The following is a 17,613-nucleotide window of genomic DNA, read 5'->3' as shown; positions in this document are numbered from 1 at the left end:
GTTTACCATTCTTCATAAGTTTTTCGATTATCTGCTCATATGTAGCTTAAAGCTTCCGGAAACATTAAGTGTTTTTCCTCAGCAACCCCACCCAGAAAGTGAATTACCCATTTAATCCACGTTTCAATACAATGAGGGTATGAGGGGGTGTAGTAAATTGGTTTTCTGTAATAGTGAGTACCAGCAAGGTGGTCTTCAGAGCTACCTACCAGGCAGAGAACTTGGAATTTGGCATATCTTCTGTGGATGTATTCGCCTACTTTTACCATAAACGCTAGCTACCTTTGTCGACACCGCTATACACTCCAGCATAGAAGTACAACCGCACATACCGAGCTAAATGGCCCAAACCCTGTGATAGTACAATAAGGAAAAAAGACGGGCCACCCGCTATCTGCGCGTTTGCGCATGAGCAGTGCAGCACAGCACATTTTGCGGAAAGAGGTCACGAACTCTGACCCTCCCCGGAGCAGTGAACGGTAGAAACATATTTTTAAGAATAAGATTGCAACATAAGAAGAAAATAATACAACATTCCAGGTAATGCTCGTTTTGTACAGAACACTATTACTCTGGCAATGCAGTGGCTAGCCTCGTGGCATGACGGCGCACTAACCAAGGAAATATGCATCTGCCAACGTTAGCTAGCATGCTATTTACTAACATTTCGCGCTAGCCAGCACTCGGTTTGTAAAAGCGGAACGAGATTGGGAAAACACCCATGGGCAGCTGTTTGTAGTGGTCAGTCGTCGTCTTCGCGCTTCCCCATAAAAATGCAAATAATTGATAGAAATTGAACCGGGCTTTAACAATCGACTAAAATATACCCAACCGCATTATTTAGCTTGCACGCTAGGACTGCCATTTTTGGGTCCGCGTAGCTAGCAGCTAACGAAGTTAGCTTGCCAATTTAGTTCCTGTTTGGGATTAGATCGCGTGGGCTACATTTCCTGGCTAACCTCAAAAATACGTCTGGATACACAGGCGAGTGTAACTGAATTATTTAATTACAAAAGCCAATGTTACATCTCCGTATGCTTTAGGTTTAAAAAAAAAAAAAGTAATTTGTCGCTATAGTTCAATGGTAAAAGGAAATCCCGCCAGTCTCAACCCTTCCTCTCGACAGGCCGTTTGCTTGAACCCACGGTATGTAGCATGCTTTAACCTATCAATGTTGACCTTTCACCCACAGGAAAAGAAATAACTTTTATCTTCCGTATTGGTTTTAAACACTGACCTTTGTTGGGAAAACAACCCATTAGTTAGCGGGCCGTTGCCTGCTGTGGGTGTAATTATACTGTCACGGTTAGCTTGCTAGCTGGTTTGTAGCGCTAGTCGCTAAAAAAATAAACAAACATGGAGGATGGACTTGGTCGGCTTGTCATTCTAGCTGGTTAGCTAGCTAGATTTCGATTCAGCTAAGCCAGCTATGAGAGCTGGATATCAGATTTTGATCCCCAATCACACGTGTTCCTGTTCACACATTTCCCGAAGTTTAGCTCAGAGTTTCATATGCTGAATTAGCCGCATCCGTCTTAGAATTTGTGACACATTCCCGATTTCTATTGCTAGTTAGCCACATAAGCCCTGTTCACTTTACACGATATCCCTCTCCTAGATATGTTGCATATTTTGCGAATAATGTGTTAAAATTGAACCCAAAATTGGCCTTACGTAACTTGCTTAGGTATGCTCTTAAAACATTACTAGGTAAAGTTAATATCGGGATTTGTTGCCGTCCTCGCCCCGCCTGAGGTCGATTGTGAACGGCTAGTGTTTTGTACCGATTTGGTTTGCAAAGGGACACACACATCTGGCTGTCATCTTAAATGATTTTGTTTTTCACAGTAGTGTGTTCTGTATTTCACGTGTCCCTGTACATCAGAAGCATGTTTGCTGCCAATGAACCGATAGATTTACTTTATGATTTTCTGTATTTGGATCACTCATTCAAAGTCTGCCTGCCTCATGGGCTTAGAAGCTGAGAAGTTGCCGTAGGACAACTCATCACCATGGATGGACAAACCCAGAGGATACAGTTGGTTTCAGCAGATGGAGGGATGGCCCTGGGACATCGAATACAGGTGACCCAGTCCTGAACCACTTACACTGCTTGTCCACGTGCACATACAAAAGCTGTTAGATGAACTGTAATTAACGATTCTGACTTAACGGAATGCGGCATGCTGAATTGATACAATTGCGGTATAGCTGAAGGGGGGAATGGTATTCATATGTTATTCGCTAACGTACGTGGTACAATCGCTAGCATCCAACATACATAGTTTTTGTTCTACCTGCTTGTGATGAGTTATGTCCCAGCAGTCGTTTCCGAGGTGGGAGATATATAACAAGGTAGGTGTGCAAAAATAAAAACAAAATGAAGTAAATATCTGGTTTTAATGTTAAGTGTCACACTGACCAATATTATGGACACATCAGCTATACCAAACTATTCTTGCTGAAAGCACTAATAGCCCACGTCTGACAAATGATGTTAGAACCAGATCAGTATTGAGCCATCTCAGTCTCAAACCCTTATAAACAACCAGGGTGTATATGCCGTAACCTTGCTTTGGTCTCCAGATTGTGACAGATCAGCAGACGGGACAGAAGATCCAGATCGTGACGGCGTTCGATCAGTCCCCTGCTGGAAGGCAGCAGTTTATCCTGGCCAAGCAGGAGCCCTCCCCGGGAAAGGTGATCCTCACCACCCCCGACGGCAATGCCGTCAATCAGCTGCTCTTCGCCTCCCCCGAGCTGGCCGGACAGCAGATCCAGGTACGTGCTTCCTGGCAGGCTCCGCCCCCAACAGCAACACGCCCACAGTTTTTTCCCTCTCATTTCAGACTACAGTGCTGTGTTTCCATGCGAAGGTGTCGCAGCTTGAGTATGTGAAAAGCTCACACAAGTCTTGATACGCAAGACTTGTCGGGTATCTGATGTGATCTCTTGCTTGTAAGCTCATATGGTATGTAAGGCTGTAGTGGAAGGCATGTCCAGAATGACGGGAGAAGAAACTTTATCTGCCCCCTGTGGTTGCCGAGCATACTGCAAATTCTGCTGGATTTATGGGTTATAAATGTAGACTTTATGATGCCATTTGTTCAGCACTGTTAAGATATCTTCTAAGTTGACCTTTTCACTGTTAGATTGTCTGGAACAATGCAGACCCGTGACTTACTTACACTTTCAGTTATTTGTTTTGTATCAGATGTCTGCTGCAAGTGCTCAAATCCAGTTGATGACTGTGAGTACCTTTTCGCCTCTTCTCCTAGTTTGTGACAGACGATGGCTCGGACCAGTCGCTCGCCAAACCTGTCGTGGAGTACTGCGTCGTGTGTGGAGATAAGGCCTCAGGTGGGCAAGAAATCCACATTTTTAATCTAATTTTTCTTTTCTCTTTTTCTTATGGACATGTGTGGTCATTGCATCACGTTTAGCTGGAGTTTAAGCCTGGTCTAAACCTCGAGACTAAACGGTTCAAAAGTCTAAATGAGAGCCTTCTCTTGCGTAAGGCCTGTGGAGGTGTTTGTGAAACGCCACAGCGGGAAAATAGAACAGGGCCTAATTTTACATTCTGTTCTCTCTCTCTCTCTCTCTCTCTCTCTCTCTCTCTCTCTCAGGGCGTCACTACGGAGCGGTGAGCTGCGAGGGGTGCAAGGGCTTCTTCAAGCGAAGCGTGAGGAAGAACCTGGTGTACACCTGCAGGGGGTCGGGCGAGTGCGTCATCAACAAGCACCACCGCAACCGCTGCCAGTACTGCCGCCTGCAGCGCTGCATCTCCTACGGCATGAAGCAGGACTGTGAGTACGCCCACCGGCGCGCCAGCCAATCAGAAGGCTGCTTGTTAAAGCCTTGTGTCATCCGCGTGCCGGCCAATCAGAATACTCCTCATTAATGTCTTATGTCAACAGCGCACCTGCCAATCAGAATACTGCTCATTAATGCCATGTGTCATCAGCGCTCCAGCCAATCAGAATACTGCTCATTAATGCCATGTGTCATCAGCGCTCCAGCCAATCAGAATACTGCTCATTAATGGCTTGTCATCTGCGCATTATGTAGTTGTCTCTTTTGAATTTTCATACCCTCGTGACTATGAGCTAATTCATCCCAAACTCTGTGACATACAAATTAAGCTCTTTGAAATGACGCTTTGATATCGCCCTTTCCTTTTGATGATGCTCTGTGGTAACCATTTTGTAATCACGGGTTTTCGCTTCATACAGTCTGCTGCATTCACACGGTCACAGGCTTCACTGCGATTTCCATGCTCTTGACTTCCTGCCCCCCCCCCCCCCAGCTGTGCAGTGCGAGCGGAAGCCCATGGAGGTGTCCCGGGAGAAGCCCGTCAACTGCGCCGCCTCCACAGAGAAGATCTACATCCGAAAGAACCTCTGCAGCCCTCTGGCCGCCACGCCCACCTTTGTGACGGACAAGGAGACCGCCAGGTGCGTTTACCGCCAACTGGCAACTCAGAGACATGGACATTCCTATGCAGGTGGAACCATTGTCTTGGAAACCATTCAGGTCCCAGCTGAAATGTAACCGATGTATGCTTGGACTGTTTCCTCTTCCAAGGAGATGGGCTGGCGCGTTAGGACCGATTCAGATCAAAACTCATCTGCTGACAGGACAGGTTTTCAGTGTACAAAAACGTCGACTTATGACTGCTATAATTTCTGAAATTTGACGTGAAATCTTCAACTAAGAGTTAAAGAGACAAAATGGATCCACTCAGCCAACTTGCAGAACATTATGAAACGGCCATTTCATGGGCTTACTGTTGTTGTGATGTAGACCGCACAGCCTTTCCTCTTCATAACATCACGTAAAACCGGTTCAGCCCCCTCCAGGCTAAGACAGTGTCCAAATGCTATTATATCTGCTAATAATACATTCTAGGAGTTTTTTTGTTTTGTTTAAGGTATTGATTGTATTAATCGTTTGTATCGGTATTTGTGTGTGCAGGTCCACCAGCGTACTGGAGTCTGGTATGTTGTTGAATATCCAGCAGCCGTTTCCTAAACTGGAGAACACCATCATGGTCCCGTCATCCCCAGAGAAGGTACGACATGCACCTCCCCAACCCCCCCACCCCCAGACCTCACCCCCCAGCCCCCATCAGTGATGGTTTTTGGTGCATAAGTTACAATGTAAGCACTGGATAGTGCATGATGTATCAGGACGTTTGAAACTCTTATGACTGTACTGCTGATGTAAGTTAACCTGCAGTTATGTCCACCCGTGGCGGGGGAGAATTTATCTTCAAACCATTTTGACCTCTTATTATAGGTACCAATTAGGTCCCAACTATTTAAAAAAATCAAGCTATGTAGGATGGAAAATGAACGTGAGAATCACATCAGTGTGAAACTGGATTACTGAATCCTTAGTACACTTATCCTTTCTATTACAGAAGAGTATATCCATTGTAAATGGAGCTCGAATGTTGAGTTATTTTTGGTAGGCTCAAGAGACAGTTGTACTATTAGTTTTATAGTCACTGTGCTGCGTTTGCATGTTTCTGATCTTGTCTGTTCTCTAGATGTGATTTTCTTGATGCAAACTAGGAATCATGTTCTAATTGCTTGCCACCGTGTGTTTATGATAATAGACTATGACAGTGCTGACTGAATTGTGAATTACGGTTGATTGCTGTAATTATGGCTCCTTCCTGCATTCCTACTGTTATTGCGAACTGCCAAGCTGTCTGTTAACATCCGCACAGTGAAAGATTTTCCTGTAGGGCGGCGTGCAACACTGGTAAGTATGATCTCTAAACTATCTCTGAACGCCTTAGTATGACCCCTGCCAGGATGACCTGAGCACCCTGGCCAACGTGGTCACGTCGCTCGCCCACCTGAGCAAGGCGAGGGAGATGAGTGACAGCAACACGGACCTATCGCTGATGGAGACGCTGAGCAACGGGGACGGGTCACTGGCCGAGGTGCAGGGGGAGGAGCAGAGCACCACCGACATCTCGCGGTGAGGGGCGCTCGCGTCGGACGTCGGCGAACGCGATGATTTAACGTCCCTGTCCCTTCCAAGTGTCCCAGTTAAACGGACCCTTTTAAACGAGGAGCTCATACACGGGCCAATCTTTTGGGTTCCTGACCATGATGGAGAAACAATAAAGGGGTTATTAAACGATAAATGTCAAATATTTTTAATTTGAGAGTTCTTTCATTTCAGCATAGTTTGTTGATTGACAAAGCATTTGACACTGGCCATCCTTGGTAGCTTGAGTCTTGTGTATAGTAGCTGATTTAGTGTTTATGCATGTATACACGTGTTATTTCCGGGGTTTGTGTGTGCATGTCCGTGCTGACTGATGTTTTTTGGGCGTTCAGGGCGTTTGACACCCTGGCCAAGGCGCTGAACCCGGTAGACAACTCTGCGGGGGAGGCCATGGAGGCCAGCATGCACCTGGTCTCAGGCGACCAATCAGGCGCCGTGGTGGAGCTGGAAGGCCCGCTGCTCTCCGACATGCACGTTCCCTTCAAGGTAAAGGAGAGAACCCGACCTTTGACCCCCAGCATGGTGGATTATCAGCATCTTCTCCTGTAAATGGTCAATTGTAGTTTGTTTTGAAGGGAGATAACTTTTTGATTAATGTGGCTACTCAGTTTTCCATACAGCTGTTGCTTATAATGGACGGTCAGAGGAATAGGTTATTTTTGCCCTGTGATGGTGGTGTCGTAACTCCTGACTGTTCACTGTTGGCTCATATAGCGGGCAGTGCCATGGTAACAGTACGGCCTCTTCATTCCATAGCTAATGATGCCATTGCCGGTGCCAGAGTACCTCAACGTCAACTACATCTGTGAGTCGGCCTCGCGACTGCTCTTCCTGTCTATGCACTGGGCACGCTCAATACCAGCCTTCCAAGCTCTGGGGTGAGTCTGTTCTGCTACCCTCCCACTCTTTTTTTCCTACCTGTTTTGCAAATAAAATGATTTCTGGAAATAGATGTCGTCTCTCTCATCTCGGAAACTAGAAAGTGGCTGTACTTTGCATACTGAACAGGAATTGAGAATTTTTCTAATTTCATTTTATATATTGTTTTGTCCTTTGATATCTTGGATTCCGCTGAAAATCCAGAAATGGTGAAATGTATGTCGAAATCAAAACATGCTATTTTTTATTTCAAAATTTAGTTTTGTTATTAGTAGGAGTATATATAACATTCGTACTTATATAGTAGGAATGTATGGGGGGGGATACTTGAACAAATGTCAAGATCTGTCAATCATAACTAAGTAACAATGCCCGTTGTGTGCAAACACCATAAATGTTCAGATCCAGGTGTTAATGAGGACATTATTTAATGCATGATGAAACAATATTTTTTTCCACAGAAACCTCTTAGTTGGGTCTGTGCTGAATAGATAAAAATAGAGCAGGGGCGATAATGAGGCCTCGCAGTCATTTTCCACCCTTTCACCGAATGGAAAATTGGACGTTGATGAGTGGGGCTGTCAGAGCTTGATTGTGCATCAGCATTTGCACTCCGGGACATTTGATCAAAGCTTTTCCTTCAGCAGAAATGCTTGTTTGTGAATGCGCTTGTGATGCAGTCACCTGACCCCGGGTGACCTCTCTCTCTTCCTGGTTAAGGGAATGTTGTTCAGTCACAGAGGAAGAGGAGGGTGGGATTCCTGTGTAAGCAGTGAACTGCACTTTAATTGCTATGTGCTGGAGAAGCAGGTGTTTGGTTTTTTTGGGTTTTTTTTGGGGGGTTTATTATGCAAATGCCCATAATATATATAACACACTGCACTCCCGTTGCCCCGTCTGTAGCCATGACAACAACATCAACCTGATGAAGGCGTGCTGGAACGAGCTGTTCGCCCTGGGCCTGGCGCAGTGCGCGCACGTGATGAACGTGGCCACCATCCTGGCCGCCATCATCAACCACCTGCAGAACAGCCTGCAAGAAGGTGGGCGGAGCCACACCCTGTCCTTTCGCTGTAAAAGCTTGTCCCCAGAAACCTGTGCTGCCGATCCCCCTGAGCTTCACTGTGTGACAAATTGCTGCAGGAGTAATGTTGGTAACGCTACTTGAACCCTTTGACATAAGGGTGACATAGCACTGTCATACGCGTGACATGGCGGCTGTCACAAGATGGCGTAGCTCATGATGTCAGCTTCACTGTCATACTTTTGTAGGTAAATGTTATGGCAGTAAAAAATGATGACAGTTTTATGACAGTTTTTTTAAATATAAACTGATGTCATCTGTGTTATTGAGTCAGCCTTACGTTGAAGGGTTAAAGTAGAGTGTCACTGTAATTTTTTTTACTAGCTTCCTGTGCAAAACCTTTGAGAGCTGTTCGCACTGTGAGGTGCTGCTGGTGTTTCCTGAGAAACCCAGTCGTACAGACACTGCATAGACCCTGAATCACTCTAAACTGAAAATTATTTAATAACGGCTTTGATTCAGAGACCTTTGCCTTAGACAGTTGAGCTTTTCCAAATATGAAAAACTGACGCACAAGCACAGAAACCCAAAGGCACGCACGTGCACAGAAACCCAAACGCACGCACGTGCACAGTGACCCAACGCACGTGCACAGAAACCCAAACGCACGCACGTGCACAGTAACCCGACACACGTGCACAGTAACCCGACGCACGTGCACAGCCAAGCGAACGCCTGACCCGCCCTGTGGTCTTTGCAGAGAAAGTGTCGGCGGAGCGGGTGAAGCTGGTGATGGAGCACATCTGGCGCATGCAGGAGTTCTGCAACAGCATGTCCAAGCTGGCGCCCGACGCCTACGAGTACGCCTTCCTCAAAGCCATCGTCCTCTTCAGCCCCGGTGAGCGAGCGGGGGCGTGAGAGGGAGCGGGAGAGGGAGCGGGGGCGGGAGAGGCAGCGGGGGCGGGAGCGGGAGCTAATGACATGCACATTACCCTTCTCACCTGGAAGAGAGAATGTCTGGCTGCAGGGCTGTCGTTTTCCTGACTAAATTGTACCTAGTGCTCCGATTACCTAAAGACTAGATAGTATCTAACACTGTGTGAAGCCTGGTTTTGAAAATCCCCAGAGTTTCTGCCTCTATTATGTGACCTGGCAGGCTATTCCACACATTGACTACTCTGCATGAAAAAAAATAATGTCTGTACAGAATTTACCTTTTGCTAACTTCCATTTAGCTAAGTTGAGGACATGTATCCCAATTGTGATGCCAAATTATTTCAGTTAGCACACAGTTTCCAAACAATGCTATGGCTGTACTTGTCTAGTAGTTGTCTGGAAACACTATCGGGAAAGTGTTTCTCTTTTGTTTCGCTACTCAGAAGGCTGTCTGACTCATTATTTAGAGGCTGAATAGGTCGCGTACATCAGCATTGCTTTAGCGCTGTCGTAGCGTTGCATGCCCGGTTGTGTGTGTATTGCGGTCTCTGAGTGGCTTTCGTTCTCCAGACCACCCAGGCATCGACAACACGCTGCAGATCGAGAGCTTCCAGGAGAAGGCCTACGTGGAGCTGCAGGATTACGTAACCAGGACGTACCCGGAGGACACGTATCGGTGAGACTCGTTTACATGAGCGATCTAGTATTCAGTGCTGCCGAGCGGTCATGTTCATAAGAGGCTAATGGCATACCATAAATACCATAAATCAGTGTCCTAGTAATGCTTCTATGGGGAACCATGCAGCCAAATTAGTTGTCAGCCAGATATATTGTACCACTATGCTCTTGTATATATGTGAACGCCTGTAAGTGCATGCACGCGTGTGCGTGTGTGTGTGCTTGCATATGTTTTCCATACAGAGAGGACTAAATATTGCAAAATGAGCAAGTGCAGTGGAAAGCCAGCCTGCCTGTGTCTCTGTCTGTGTCTCTGCGTCTGTAAGCCTGTGTGTCTCTATGTCTGTAAGCCTGTGTTTTTCTGTGTCTGTAAGCCTGTCTCTAAACCTGTGCTTCTCTGTGTCTGTAAGCCTGTGTGTCTCTGTGTCTGTAAGCTTGTGTTTTTCTGTGTCTGTAAGCCTGTGTGTCTCTGTGTCTGTAAGCCTGCGTTTCTCTGTGTCTCTAAGCCTGTGTATCTCTGTGTCTGTAAGCTTGCGTATTTCTGTGTCTCTGAGCCTGCGTATCTCTGCGTCTGTAAGCCTGTGTCTCTGTGTCTGTAAGCCTGAGTTTCTCTGTGTCTCTGAGCCTGCGTATCTCTGTGTCTGTAAGCCTGTGTGTCTCTGTGTCTGTAAGCCTGAGTTTCTCTGTGTCTCTGAGCCTGTGTATCTCTGTGTCTCTGAGCCTGTGTATCTCTGTGTCTCTGAGCCTGTGTATCTCTGTGTGCTTCAGGCTGTCGAAGCTGCTGCTGCGCCTGCCCGCCCTCAGGCTGATGAGCGCCGCCGTCACCGAGGAGCTCTTCTTCGCCGGCCTCATCGGCAACGTGCAGATCGACAGCATCATTCCCTACATCCTCAAGATGGAGTCCACCGACTACAGCAGCCAAGTCATCACCCACGTCATCCAGTAACGGAGTGGCCGGTCGCCTGAGCGACGGGGTCTCCGGGCAGACTGTCCACACTGCTACGCGAACGAGCAGTCAGATCAGTGCCTCAGTCTTGCGTACATTCTGAACGTTCAAGTGTCAAAAAAAGTCATCGAAGAGTCATCCGGACGATGAAGGCTCCTGACTAGAACTGTCGTTTTTTGTTTTTTCTTGTGTCGGCTCAATCAGCTAATTGCATTTACTCCATAGCATCCATTCTATCACCTCCGTTATCTATACAAGGGAATCTGCAGACTGGAAAACAGCTGGATTATAAATTCAAACATGTAAAAACACAGAACTGCAGATCCCTGTAGCAAAAAGATTGTGGTCTTTCACTTTGCGAATGGGACTGAAATGGTATTGGACTGCACGTGCAGAAGATCTAAACAGGCCTGTACCTAGGATCAGAGGAGGCCTTGGTTTTGCTTTTAATTTTTATTTTATTTTATTTTATTTTGTTTTTTACTCCCCAAAGCCTTTGTGTTAATACAGTCCCCTTGTGTGTGAATCAATCATGGAATGCGAACATTATTCTCTTTGACTTTGGAAGGTTTCTTGTCTAGTATTTGTTTCTTGCCCCCTTTCTACTTCCTAACTGAAGTCATACCATGCTTTCCTGAAAACCCAGCGTCTCCCACTTCCATGATGGGAGCACTGCTGTTGGAAGTGCGTTCATTCCTCAAACACACTTTGCCCAAGAGTGTTTCCCACACTGCACACTGCAGTTAGAGCTAGTTATGTTTGGATGCGAGGCACATCTCTCATTGATAACTGGTAACCTCTTAGAGGGGTTTTTGCAGTGTTATTATCCTCTCATTTTTTGAAGACTTTAGTCTCAACAAATCCTCAAAGTATATGCGTATATAGACTACGGCAGATAATTCGGTTTTCTGTATCAGAGCAATGCTCACATTGTAACTTCAGTAGCTTGGACCTGCCCATGGGATGCTCTTTTGTGTATATATAAATATGTATATATAATTAAGAAAAGACTATCAAGGCCCATGGTGCTTTGCACATGCACCCATGAACTTTGAAACGTGTTGATGGAATTGCTTAACGAAATAAACCATCCGAGAGAACCACAAACATCTTTTGTGTCTACTTGGTAAAAAATCTTTCATTCACAATTAATCTATTACCTTAATAACTATAAGTGGAGCTGGGGGGCAGGAGGCGGGGTGGTGCTGTGGCCCCACCCCCTGGGGCCCTGTAGGAGGGACCATAAATCCTGAGCTTGTTATTGCCACATAGGCAGCTAGGCTACGCAAAAATGCTAAAATAAACTCAATCGTGCTTTATTCTGCTGTTTTGTCATTACTCGGAGTGTGGCACAGTGGGTAAGGAACTGCGCTTGTAACCGAAAGGTCGCAGGTTCGATTCCGGTAAGACATCGTTTACCCTTGAGCAAGGTACTTAACCTGCATTGCTTCAGTATATATCCAGCTGTATAAATGGATACAATGTAAAGTGCTATGTAAAAAAAAAAAAGTTGTGTAAGTCGCTCTGGATAAGAGCGTCTGCTAAATGCCTGTAATGTAATGTAATGTACTCGTAGCTTCGGCTGAATGTGTGTCACAGAACTCACGAGAGTCATGGGTCCTCTCATTTCTCCCATTGGTTGGCAGTTCCTGGACTTTCCCCGTTTTTAGTGCTTTTTGGAGTTTTAAGCAGCTGTGGATGGCAGCCCTAACTGTTAACCTTAACTTAGTTAAGTGTGATATTAGCCTATTAGGCCAAAGCATTTCGACCGAATTGGAAAATGCTCGGAGAAAGCGAAGAGCGACAGCGTGATCAGGATTTCTAGAACTCGCATGAAAGCTTCCTGAAAATTAAACTGTTATTAAAGACCTCTTTTTTTCTTTTTGCAGAAGAGGGCAACAAAATACAATTGTTGCTCAGACAATCAAATACATTAATATGTTTAAATGTGACACACGTTCAGGAAGACAAATGCACTATGTCTGACGATGATCTGTTTCAGAAAATTATAGATGGAAAACCTTTTTATTATTTTGGTGAGGGGATGAGGAGAAAGCTGAATAACATTACATTACATAACATTACAGGCATTTGGCAGAAGCTCTTATCCAGAGCGATGTACAACAAAGTGTATAACCATAACCAGGAACAAGTATGTTGAAAACTCTAGAGAGAAGTACCGTTCCAAGTGCAGGGAACAACCGCATAGTTCAACTTGGACCTGAAGTTAACCTGATTAACACTACACAAATCAGAACATATCACACAGTCGAACAGAAGCAACAGGCTCCTAGTTACAACTAAGCTTACAGTCAATTAAGAATTACTGGAAGTAGGGAGGATGGGGAAAGGTTTCAGCCTGAAAGGTGAGTCTTCAGTCGTACGTTGAAGTGGTCGATGTCCAGCTGTTCTGACCTCCACGGAGGTCTTCCACCATCGTGGGGCCAGAACAGACAGGAGACGTGTTCGGGAAGCGCAGGTGCGAAGAGGGGGAGGTGCCAGGCGTCCTGAGGTAGCAGAACGGAGGGGTCTGGCTGGCATATAGGGTTTGAAGATCTTGTGGAGTTATGCTGGGGCTGATCCCTTGACTTAACTTTTCAGAAATCATTGAAGTTTCGCATTTTATTCACAAAGGCTGGTACAAAAGGCTAAGCGTGCTCCTTTGCTGAATTGATAAGGCTTCGGTGTGTTTTATTTATGCTTTATATGTATTGTTAATGTCTACTTTCTCTTTACTATCATTATTGCCAGTCTCTGTCTCATTGATTTCTGCTCACAGTCAATGTAATATACAATGTATGAATGTTCTGCTTTAATGTAGCCTAGTGTAAAAGGCTGGGCATCGTAAGATACACGACACTTTAAAATATATATCGATAAATCAATCAGTGCTGTCAGTTTTATGTAAGACAATAGTATACCGTTAGGTGTGGTTACGTGGCCATCAGCTAACGCAGGGGCACCACCAGAGTTGTTATTGAGCTACTCTTTTGTATTTCAACCGTTCCGCTTTTGCGCCATGCACACTAGAGTAGCACAATGTGGTTTTACATATGATATGAGACCACTGCAGACATATCCATAGACTTGCGGTATTTTCACCTGTTTCTTTAGCCCTCCTGTGGTTGGTTGGAACGGGGTTGGGGTTTAGATGTGGAATGAATGTGCAAGCGCACAGTGGAGTTGTATGTTAACGTATTTATGTGGTCCAAAAGTTTAGTGTCAGGAGAAATGCGATTGTATCGCATACTTAGCGGAATTCTTAAGCACAATAATGCTAGTGATGTGTTCAATTTGTAAGTCTTATTGATGGAACTATTTTTACAGGGAATGTAGAGAGCGGATTACTTGCTGAAGGACAGGACTACTTCCGGGTTCCTGTGGTACTTCCGTCAGAAGATGGCGGAGTATGTACAAGTATTTCGAAGGGCTTTCCAGCAGTTAGGAGGTCATGGTGGCATACGTGGGGCTTTATTACAGTTTTTTAGGTGGGTAATCTATGGAGGTAATTGATGTACCTGCTTTTCATTTGCTTTCCTTAGCTAGAAACTTGACTGTAATTAACGAGTGTCTGCTAGTTAGCTATGACCTCGCAAGGTCCCTGTGTCCTGACGGTAGCTATCGGAGTATCAAACTAGCGCTTGGGGAGTCGGATAACAATAGTAAGCTAACGACGTTGCCTAACTCTATGAGAAAGTTGCCTTGATATCAATCTAATATTTTTCGTTTACACTTATCTGTGTTATTCTGTCCATGTGGGTTTACGTTTTTCATTTACACATAGGTAGCGAACGGTTGGTGAGAACATGGGGAGATAGACTAGTGGCGAGATCATAACAAAGAGGGATAAAATAACGGATAGCAAACAAGCGTTTGGCAAATGTTGTATTTATGTTCTACAGAGTAAATGATTTAAAAACCGGACCTCTCGTTGGCGTCGACAAGTATGGCAACAAGTATTACGAAGACAATCGTTACTTCTTTGGTAAGTCTCAGTCCAGTGGAAACATGATAATTGTGTAGTGTGTGTATTATTGTTATTAATTAAAAGATAGTAATGTTTGGGGAGACCCGGACATTGTTACATCACCGATCATTCCAGCTTGTTTTCCGCATCTTCCTGTGTCTGCTTTGCATAGAATAGTCCGTGCAAGAGTCATTTGTTTGTCTCTTCCCAGGTCGCCACCGATGGGTCATCTACACGACGGAAATGAACGGAAAGAACACCGTCTGGGCGGTGGATGGAAGCATGGTGCCGGCTGAGTGGTAAGATTTTGCATGTTTGGAAATGGACCTTCTCAGTGTTTTATGTTGTGAAATTCGGTGCCATAAACGCACAGTGTTAAATAAATATTTATTTGAACAGGTTTCATTGGTTAGATTAATGAATTAATATAACAGATTACCTTTGTTTTTAAATTCAGCTTTATATAACTTATGAATGTTTGCTTGAATCACTTTTTACATTTATAAAAGAGATTTTAAACAAGTGAACTATGAGTATGCACTAAGATCTGAAACGACTTCTTTGCAAAATGATATGCTTGACTTTGCAATTAGGAATAGTAGTATTTTGGCCCATTTGCCATTGCTGAAGTTCAGCCGAGTAAACCCACAACTTTGAGCTTTCCTACTGTAGATAAGTGAAAGCCTGTATGCTTTAAGGCCTGCTCCCATCATCAAGTATTGTTATTAGGATGGCAGGTATGCCATCCTGCCAAGTTACGTCTTGGTGGGGCGGCATACCCCTTACCTATACAGCACCAAGAGTTTGGCACTTTTCAGGGTTCCCTACAGAAATAACCACAGTGATCACATACTCTCAGCTACCCTTCTTCTTCTTTGTATGTTGAAAACATGTTTTTCATCAGATATATTAATGCCTAGGAATGTTTCTGATGTTTTTAAAATTGTTTGTGCTCATAACACTAACTGCTGGGTCCAGCTGAGGTACCAGCCAATGCCTGTGGCATTATTGTAGGCGTAGCACCTATGCTTAGAATCTTTTTTTTTTTTGCTTTTTCTCTTTTTAAATAAATTTTTTTTTTTTCCACATCATGCAGGCATCGCTGGCTACACTGCATGACAGATGACCCGCCCACTACCCACCCCCCTGTGCCCCGAAAGTTCCTGGCTGAAACCCACAATTTCAACCTGAGTGGCTCAGCCAAGCAGTACGTCCCCTATTCCACCACCAGGAAGAAGATACATGAATGGGTGCCCCCCAATACTGGGGGTGAGTGATCCCAGCCCCCCCCCCGGCCACACTACTTCCCAAAACTGTAAATTATAATTCTCCTGTTCTGTATGTGTTCTCCAGAACATTTTGCTTCTGGTAATAAAAATAAGGCTTAAAAACATTATGAAGTCAATCTGTGTGTTCACTATGGGAGCAATACTATTGGGGAATATGTTTTGATTTTCTTTGTGTTTTAATACGCTGCAAGTTCCCACTCGAGTCTCAGTGCAGTGGGATGGCTTTCAGTCTTTTCTCATAATGCTGTTGCTCTGGGTTCATGACCGAGGTATTCTTGCTGTGGCATTTTCTGCTTACTTCAGGTTTCCAGCTACGGTTTGAATAAATCCGTAGGTGTGTCAGTTTCCTTTTCAGACTGTTCGGAATCTGAACAGGGAGCACGCACGTGGGTACCTTATTGTGCTCTCTGATACTTTCTCCAGCACCGAGCCTGTGGTTTAATGTATGATTCTGCTGAATGTTAAAGCAGATCAAAACTAGTTTGTTTCCACATTAACAGTGACTTTTTTTTTTTGCAATACCATTGTAATAGCAAACTCTGAATTTTGAACACAATTTTAAAGAGAATTGCAGAATTTACCCCCTTAAGGTAACATTATGTTAGAAACGACAGTGTATACCATTAAGAACAAATGTCCCTTATTCACATCCTGTGACTTTGGGTCCCAGCAGTGCACTGAATCAGTTGAAGTAGTTTGGTGGCATAGATAGAGGGTTCAGCTAACAGGAAGTTGCTTTATTTCAGGCCGATGGTACAGTGGCCAAGCTGTGGTGTGAGTGAGAAAGAGAAAGAGAGAGTGAGAGAGAGACCCCCTCTAGTGGACATGGGGAGAACAGCCTTACAGAATACAGCAATGCTGTGGAAAGAGGAACAATACCACTCTTACAGACCAATAGTGAGAAAAGAGACATTTCTGTTCAGTGTCTTGCTCTCATGGTGGGTTATTTGGTGTTGGAGAGAGAGATTAGTGTGGTGACAGGGCTCTCTAAATACAGCGTGTCAAAGTGTTTTTCAGAGAAAGGGAAGAACTACTGTGCACTGTATACCGTGTGAGAGACTGTGGCATTAAGTACATCACTACATTACTGTCCTGCTGCAGGTGTATGAGCATCAGCCATAATCTAATCCATCTAACCATCTATCCCCATTTCAAATTATTAGCTTTGACTCTCAAACGTAAGGGCTGTCAAACATAGCATGACGCAGTATGGTCTTAAATAGCACATAATGACCAGAGCAGGCCTTCCAGCCCCGTTAGAGTTAATTTTTTAATGTACCATCTCTCTCTCTCTCAGTCCTGTGCTGGTGAGTGTGTGTGCTGGCGAGTGTGTCTGCTGGTGTGTGTGTTGGCAGGTGTTTGTGCTGGTGTGTGTTGACGGGTGTGTGTGCTGGTGTGTGTTGATGGGTGTGTGTGCTGGCATGTGTGCTGGTGTGTGTGCTGGTGTGTGCTGGCGGGTGTGTGTTGACTGGTGTGTGTGCTGGTGTGTGTGTGCTGGTGTGTGTGTTGATGGGTGTGTGCTGGTGGGTGTGTGTTGACGGGTGTGTGTGCTGGCGTGTGTGTGCTGGTGTGTGCTGGCGGGTGTGTGTTGACGGTGTGTGTGCTGGCGTGTGTGTGCTGGTGTGTGCTGGCGGGTGTGTGTTGACGGGTGTGTGTGCTGGTGTGTGTGTTGATGGGTGTGTGTGCTGGTGTGTGCTGGCGGGTGTGTGTTGACGGGTGTGTGTGCTGGCATGTGTGCTGGTGTGTGTGCTGGTGTGTGTGTGCTGGCATGTGTGTGCTGGCGGGTGTGTGTGTTGGCAGGTGTGTGTGCTGGTGTGTGTTGGCGGGTGTGTGTGTTGATGGGTGTGTGTGCTGGTGTGTGTTGACGGGT

At 45.2% G+C, this 17,613-nt stretch overlaps 2 protein-coding genes across 6 annotated transcripts; both read left to right on the top strand.

Annotated features, from left to right (window-relative positions):
• Nucleotides 1-405: 405 nt before the first annotated feature.
• nr2c1 (nuclear receptor subfamily 2, group C, member 1) lies at nucleotides 406-11,594 on the top strand. 5 transcript variants are annotated; one of them, XM_064342538.1, is made up of 14 exons: nucleotides 406-540; nucleotides 1,979-2,084; nucleotides 2,587-2,781; nucleotides 3,279-3,360; nucleotides 3,627-3,806; nucleotides 4,307-4,454; nucleotides 4,975-5,071; nucleotides 5,807-5,991; nucleotides 6,357-6,510; nucleotides 6,781-6,902; nucleotides 7,807-7,946; nucleotides 8,688-8,825; nucleotides 9,434-9,539; nucleotides 10,310-11,594. In XM_064342538.1, the coding sequence occupies exons 2-14, from the start codon at nucleotides 2,013-2,015 to the stop codon at nucleotides 10,485-10,487; spliced, it is 1,797 nt and encodes a 598-aa protein (XP_064198608.1). In that variant the 5' UTR covers nucleotides 406-540; nucleotides 1,979-2,012; the 3' UTR covers nucleotides 10,488-11,594. The 5 variants fall into 5 exon arrangements, with proteins under 5 accessions (XP_064198608.1, XP_064198611.1, XP_064198606.1 ...); XM_064342541.1 differs by having other exon boundaries at nucleotides 409-540; nucleotides 1,957-2,084; nucleotides 5,822-5,991; XM_064342536.1 differs by having other exon boundaries at nucleotides 409-540; nucleotides 1,957-2,084.
• Nucleotides 11,595-13,817: 2,223 nt separating this feature from the next.
• ndufa12 (NADH:ubiquinone oxidoreductase subunit A12) lies at nucleotides 13,818-15,847 on the top strand. The gene is made up of 4 exons (XM_064342532.1): nucleotides 13,818-13,975; nucleotides 14,390-14,472; nucleotides 14,666-14,753; nucleotides 15,551-15,847. The coding sequence occupies exons 1-4, from the start codon at nucleotides 13,887-13,889 to the stop codon at nucleotides 15,729-15,731; spliced, it is 441 nt and encodes a 146-aa protein (XP_064198602.1). The 5' UTR covers nucleotides 13,818-13,886; the 3' UTR covers nucleotides 15,732-15,847.
• The last annotated feature ends 1,766 nt before the right edge of the window (nucleotides 15,848-17,613 follow it).

Source organism: Anguilla rostrata, chromosome 7 (assembly GCF_018555375.3).
Source record: "Anguilla rostrata isolate EN2019 chromosome 7, ASM1855537v3, whole genome shotgun sequence".
Lineage (NCBI taxonomy): Eukaryota > Metazoa > Chordata > Actinopteri > Anguilliformes > Anguillidae > Anguilla > Anguilla rostrata.
The sequence above is the reverse complement of the archived record's forward strand: the minus strand, read 5'-3'. Positions and strand labels throughout refer to the sequence as shown.